This window comes from Exophiala oligosperma (assembly GCF_000835515.1).
Source record: "Exophiala oligosperma strain CBS 72588 unplaced genomic scaffold supercont1.103, whole genome shotgun sequence".
Classification (NCBI taxonomy): Eukaryota; Fungi; Ascomycota; class Eurotiomycetes; order Chaetothyriales; family Herpotrichiellaceae; genus Exophiala; species Exophiala oligosperma.
This window is the reverse complement of record NW_015622920.1, coordinates 1-5,137: the sequence shown is the minus strand read 5'-3', so window position 1 is coordinate 5,137 and position 5,137 is coordinate 1. Positions and strand designations below refer to the sequence as shown.

The following is a 5,137-nucleotide window of genomic DNA, read 5'->3' as shown; positions in this document are numbered from 1 at the left end:
GGGTCAAGTCGCCAAGGTCGAAGTCACCGTCAAACTTGACCTGTTGCCGCCAAAAGAGAAAGCCAAAGATCCGCCAGCCCCAAGTCGGCCAGTGCCAAGTGGTAACTATCCATGTACTTATGAAGGCTGCACTGCCATCCCTTTCCAGACACAGTATCTGCTCAACAGTCACATGAACGTCCACTCCGATACGAGAACGCACTTTTGCCCCATGGAAGGTTGTCCGCGTGGTCCAGGGGGCCAAGGGTTCAAGAGAAAGAATGAAATGATCAGGTAAGACACAATCCCAATCAGCACCCATGCATGACACATCCAAAAATGCGAAAAGGTCTGGGCTCACCAAAATAATAAAACCGGCAGGCATGGTTTGGTTCACGAATCCCCCGGTTACACCTGTCCTTTTTGTGTGGATCAGACACACAAATATCCCAGGCCGGATAACTTGCAACGGCACGTTCGAGCGCACCACACAGATCGAGACCGTGACGACCCTATATTGCGCCAGGTCCTCGGCCACCGGGAAGAGAGCGCAGGACGTGGCGGCCGAAGACGAATGCGCTCTTTCCTTGTATAGTAACTACTACCGACGAATCCAATGGTCGAGAGACGTTTTGGCGTCTTTACCCAGCCTCAACCTCGAATGGCAGCCATGGGGTCTTAGTATATCGATATCGCGGCCGAAAGCCCCAGCAAGTTTCAGACAGGTCTGATTGAGCTAGGGAAGTGGCTATTGGCCGAAATCCCATTCTTCTATTCTTGTACAGCAATCTTGGCTTGATTTGATTTTATCCCAAGGAAATCACACATGGGTCCACGACGATCCCAAGGAAACCATTTTCTTCTTCGCGACGCGTTCCGGAACGTATACGACGAGAGTGGAGGCCGTCATGGCACATTCACTCGGTGCTCTTATCTTGATGGAGAGTTCGACTATGCCGGAGTGGAGTACACAGTGTACTGGGAGGCAGACCAAAAAAGCACCGACGGCCCATTGGGAGTATTGGACAAGCAGTCAGTAAGTCAGCGGAAGGGGGATATGCTTCGACTTTTACGACGTTACGATTAATGACGCCAGACATGCCCGTTACGTTTACGTCTCGAAATCCAGATCCGAATCTTGATGGCTATCCGTCGTTTATCGAAAGGGTGGTGAAGTGGGCGCAACACGGTATGGTGTCCATATCGAAGGGCGTTTTCATTTCATTTGGGTCCGAACGCAGCAAGAGCTGGCCCAGACTGTCCTCCAGAGGAATTGTCATGGATTTTGCAATGCAGCAAGACAAGACATGGCAACAAGAGCGAGGCAAAACAACAAAAATCGACGAACCGAAAAGCCGTACTTGCTCAATAGGATCTTGCGTGTCACCCAGCCAGTCACCCAGCCTGTCACGATGCGGGCAGAAGACGAGCAGATCGGAGGGCAGAGGGCAGTATGACAGCCATTTGGCAACTGCAGAGCTGTTTGTACTGCCTAAACTCGGGACGAGACATGGCCAGAAGCTAAGCGCGATGAAATAAATGAGCAGGCCTGACAGTGCAGGTATACCACAGTAAACCCCACGGGAACCCCAGGAGAGGACCCTTCAGGACCATTCGTTAAGGCAGGGTAATGTACCTAGCTAGTTTTCTCTCTCCCAGTCTTTTCTACCTTACCTTAAAATTCATGATTACCTTTATTAACAGACATACGGAGCAATGCGTATAGTAATCGTAAAATACACTTTGATAGACAGATTTGTCAACTACCCACTACCTTAGCCCTGATTCAGGTACTCCGTCCACAGGCTCCTCCTATCCGTTATGCTATACAATATAGTCACGGCCTGGTCCACATACCGTCCCATGGCTGCTGGATTATTTCGATCCAAAATATTCAGCCCCAATGAAGAAAGACGACCGGCCTCAGTGCCGCCGATGGCCAGCAGGCCGCCGGTACGGGGAAGCGGTCAACAAGGTCCACAACGATGGAAGTCGTCTCCTCGTTGCTGGACGACAAGGCCAAGGCCAGCCAGTAACATATTGAACCTGTACTTACTCATGAAGACAAGTGTTCACTGCCGCTTGCGTGCCGATGTTACGGCCGAACCACTTCCTCCCGAGGATGACATCGAATTTGCGAACTCAGGACGTGGCCTGGTGGTCGTCGGAACGCTTCTGGCGCCGAGAAACGCTACAGAGCTTCAGGCTGGTGAGGCCATGGTCTTCCTCGAAGTAACCGCTACCTGGTTCGTACAACATTTGCTTGCGTTGTATCGAGGAGGACAGGAACCATGACGATGGTCGGGGTATACCGTTGCAGAGGCTTAATATTCCAATCGAACCTGCATTTCAACCATGGCTTGCTTGTAATGAGCACTGAATGAGAATGTGAATGTTACTAGCTGGGTGGAAAATCTTTCCCCTTGAACTCTCGCATCGACAGCCTGCGCCCGCCCGGCCACCATCACCTCCCGTCAGAACGCCTAACCTAACATGCCGACAAAGCCGCCAGTCACGGTGGATAATTGTTCTCTGAACCTGGCAGCCAGAGTATCTTGACCCTTTTGGCCCTCCATCAGCTTGTCAATCTCCTCCATCGTGTTCGGATCGACTGTTCCCCAAAACTTCCAGTCGCTTTCTTTGACATTGATCTGCAGCTTCTGGATCACCACGTATTCTGTCCTGTTAAAGATCTGGCTGTAATGCATGGAAGCAGTCTTGCACCACTGTCATGAGTTGATGCGCACCGTGCATTGTCGGAACGACGACTTCGGAAAGGGAAGAGGCGCCATTCTGTCAGTTAGGACTCTTGCGCTGGCGTTCGGGAGAAGAAGAGAGATCGGCCACCGCTGCAGACATTGTGGGTATTCAATCCCCAGATATTTCATATGTTTCCATTGTTCGATCGCCCCCATTCTCTTGTCGTCTACTACGATGGTCGTCGTACTGCTGGAGCTGTTGATGCGGCTGCAACGATCCTAGCTTCAGCGTTGCCGACCCTTAGCGCGTTCGGGTTGTACTTCATACACAGCCCATTAGCTAGGATGTTTGCCATCATGGCATGTACGATTCTCTTCTCCACTGTCCTCACCTTGATTGCGAAGCCAAAGAGAGCAGAAACCCTTGGGGCCTCCGCAGCATTTGCCGCTGTGCTGGTTGTGTTTGTTCAAAACACTACCGGAGGACCTGTGTGCCCAGGTTGAACAAGACCGTCTTGACGGAAGGCGACACTGCAGAAGCAGAATACGAGAAGGATGCGGCAGCCAACAACAATACATGGACAATGGGGGAGCGCTTTTGCCATCCAGCAACAACAATGATGTGATGATGAGACTACATGCAATGCATCTGATTTTGACTCAACACACATATCGCTCTGTCTCAGAGCGAGAGAGAGAGAGGTCTTTTGAGATGAGCGTCCATCTGGTCTTGTGGTCGGAAGTCATTTAGGATCCTTGAAGTCTACTTAAGGTTCTGTAGTGGCCGTGATGCAATTCACTTGGTTCAAGGTCTTATCGAGAGCGACTCTCCGATAACGTTAACAGATACAATATTCAAAACGGTTCGACGTCAACTCATTCGATATGATGAGATCATATAATCGATTTCACAAAAATATTGTTATGGTCGGCCTTTGGGCTATTCGCGTAGCCACTCGACGCAAGTCATCTCGTGTTTACACTTATGGGGTACGTTTTCTACGCTTACTGTCTCCGTGACTTTCACAAGGCTGAACTGCCATTTCCCAGTGGCAACGCGCTGAGACTCTTGGTGCGCTGATTAACGGAGTCTTTCTCGTCACTCTCTGCATGTCGATTTTCCTGAGGCGATACAACGATTTGCCGAACCCCAAGAAGTCTCCAGCCCGATCCTGATTCTCGTGGTCTGCTGCTGTGGGCTCTCCTCCAATCTCCTCGGCATGGCACTCTTACACGAGCATGAGAAATCCGAGCCAGAAACATGCAATATTCCGGAGGACATGTCTAACTCGGGTCGTCGAATGACATTCGAGGGAACAAACATTCGGTCCGTACAACGCAAGGCACGTAGCTCGAGACGAGCTGCGAGCTTGTCCCAGATTTCGATACACTCCACGGCCTTCCGTGCCGATGTCATCGCGGCTGCCCAGTCACACGCAGTAGATAATACTGGCGAGCAAGAGACCGAGAACACGTCCCCTCTCGCGAGTCAATCGGGAAACAGCGCTAAGCCAACAGATTTACACGGTGACTATATTCATGCGCGAAATGATGAAGGCAAAGGGAAGGGCAAAGGTCACGACCTGAACATGGCGGGCGTCTTCTTGCACGTTCTTGGGGACGCTGTGGGCAATATAGGTGTCATCGCTTCTGCGCGCTTCATCCGGTTGACACAATTCAGCTGGCGGTTCTATACCGACCCCCTTGTCTCCATCATCATTACGGCCATCATCCTACATTCAGCTATCCCACTGTGCACGGCGGCGTCTCGAATCCTCTTGCAAGCCGTCCCCGAAGGGATCAACGTTAACGAGATCAAACAGGACATCACCACGCTGCCTGGCGTTGCGGACTACCATGCCTTGCACGTGTGGCAACTCAGCGACACGGATGTGATCGCTACAGTCCATATCGAAGTCGATCACAAGGTCGTCAAGGATAGCCATGAGCAATACATAGAGTTAGCTTCGGTCATTCGAGATTGTCTCGCTGCGTATGGTATACATAGTGCAACCATTCAGCCAGAATTCTTTGCGTCGATAGGTGAAGGGACGTCTACGGGAAGAGTCGCAATCTACGAAAGCACACCGTGAATCTCAAGTTCGAGTCAGGTGCCCACGTCTTTGGCAGAAGATAACCAACGATCTTGCTGCGAAAGAGGGAGATGTACTAGACATATTTTAGGGGTTTCTCTTTTGGGGATCTAGGTCGCGACCGGCTAGCTAGCAGTAGGGTATACTGGTACTACATGGCTTACTGGCGATCTTAAGTAGTTGCCTCTTTTGAATGAACAATGTTTGGATGAATCTCCTGGGCATCACCTTGACTTTGCGATTTTCTATAGCTTCCGCGTCTTCATTATCCTCTGTAGCCACCATGTCCTTGTGGTCCATAACCACCATGGCCTTCTTGTCCTCTGTAACCACCGTGGCCTTCTTGTCCTCTATAACCACCATGGC

General features: G+C 50.9%; 5 protein-coding genes across 5 annotated transcripts; 4 read left to right on the top strand and 1 right to left on the bottom strand.

Annotated features, from left to right (window-relative positions):
- Positions 1 to 360: 360 nt before the first annotated feature.
- Positions 361 to 574, top strand: PV06_11895 (uncharacterized protein; the record flags this gene model as incomplete). The annotated part of the gene is made up of 1 exon (XM_016413641.1): positions 361 to 574. A coding segment is annotated over one exon (212 nt), but the record flags the coding sequence as incomplete, so codon positions are not given.
- A 491-nt stretch (positions 575 to 1,065) lies between these two features.
- On the top strand, positions 1,066 to 1,518 carry PV06_11894 (uncharacterized protein; the record flags this gene model as incomplete). Its single annotated transcript, XM_016413640.1, has 1 exon — positions 1,066 to 1,518. The coding sequence occupies one exon, from the start codon at positions 1,066 to 1,068 to the stop codon at positions 1,516 to 1,518; it is 453 nt and encodes a 150-aa protein (XP_016255983.1).
- Positions 1,519 to 2,037: 519 nt separating this feature from the next.
- On the top strand, positions 2,038 to 2,274 carry PV06_11893 (uncharacterized protein; the record flags this gene model as incomplete). The annotated part of the gene is made up of 1 exon (XM_016413639.1): positions 2,038 to 2,274. One exon carries the CDS (start codon positions 2,038 to 2,040, stop codon positions 2,272 to 2,274), a length of 237 nt encoding a protein of 78 aa, XP_016255982.1.
- A 188-nt stretch (positions 2,275 to 2,462) lies between these two features.
- PV06_11892 (uncharacterized protein) lies at positions 2,463 to 2,687 on the bottom strand (the record flags this gene model as incomplete). The annotated part of the gene is made up of 1 exon (XM_016413638.1): positions 2,463 to 2,687. The coding sequence occupies one exon, from the start codon at positions 2,685 to 2,687 to the stop codon at positions 2,463 to 2,465; it is 225 nt and encodes a 74-aa protein (XP_016255981.1).
- Positions 2,688 to 3,898: 1,211 nt separating this feature from the next.
- On the top strand, positions 3,899 to 4,771 carry PV06_11891 (uncharacterized protein; the record flags this gene model as incomplete). Its single annotated transcript, XM_016413637.1, has 1 exon — positions 3,899 to 4,771. One exon carries the CDS (start codon positions 3,899 to 3,901, stop codon positions 4,769 to 4,771), a length of 873 nt encoding a protein of 290 aa, XP_016255980.1.
- Positions 4,772 to 5,137: the final 366 nt, after the last annotated feature.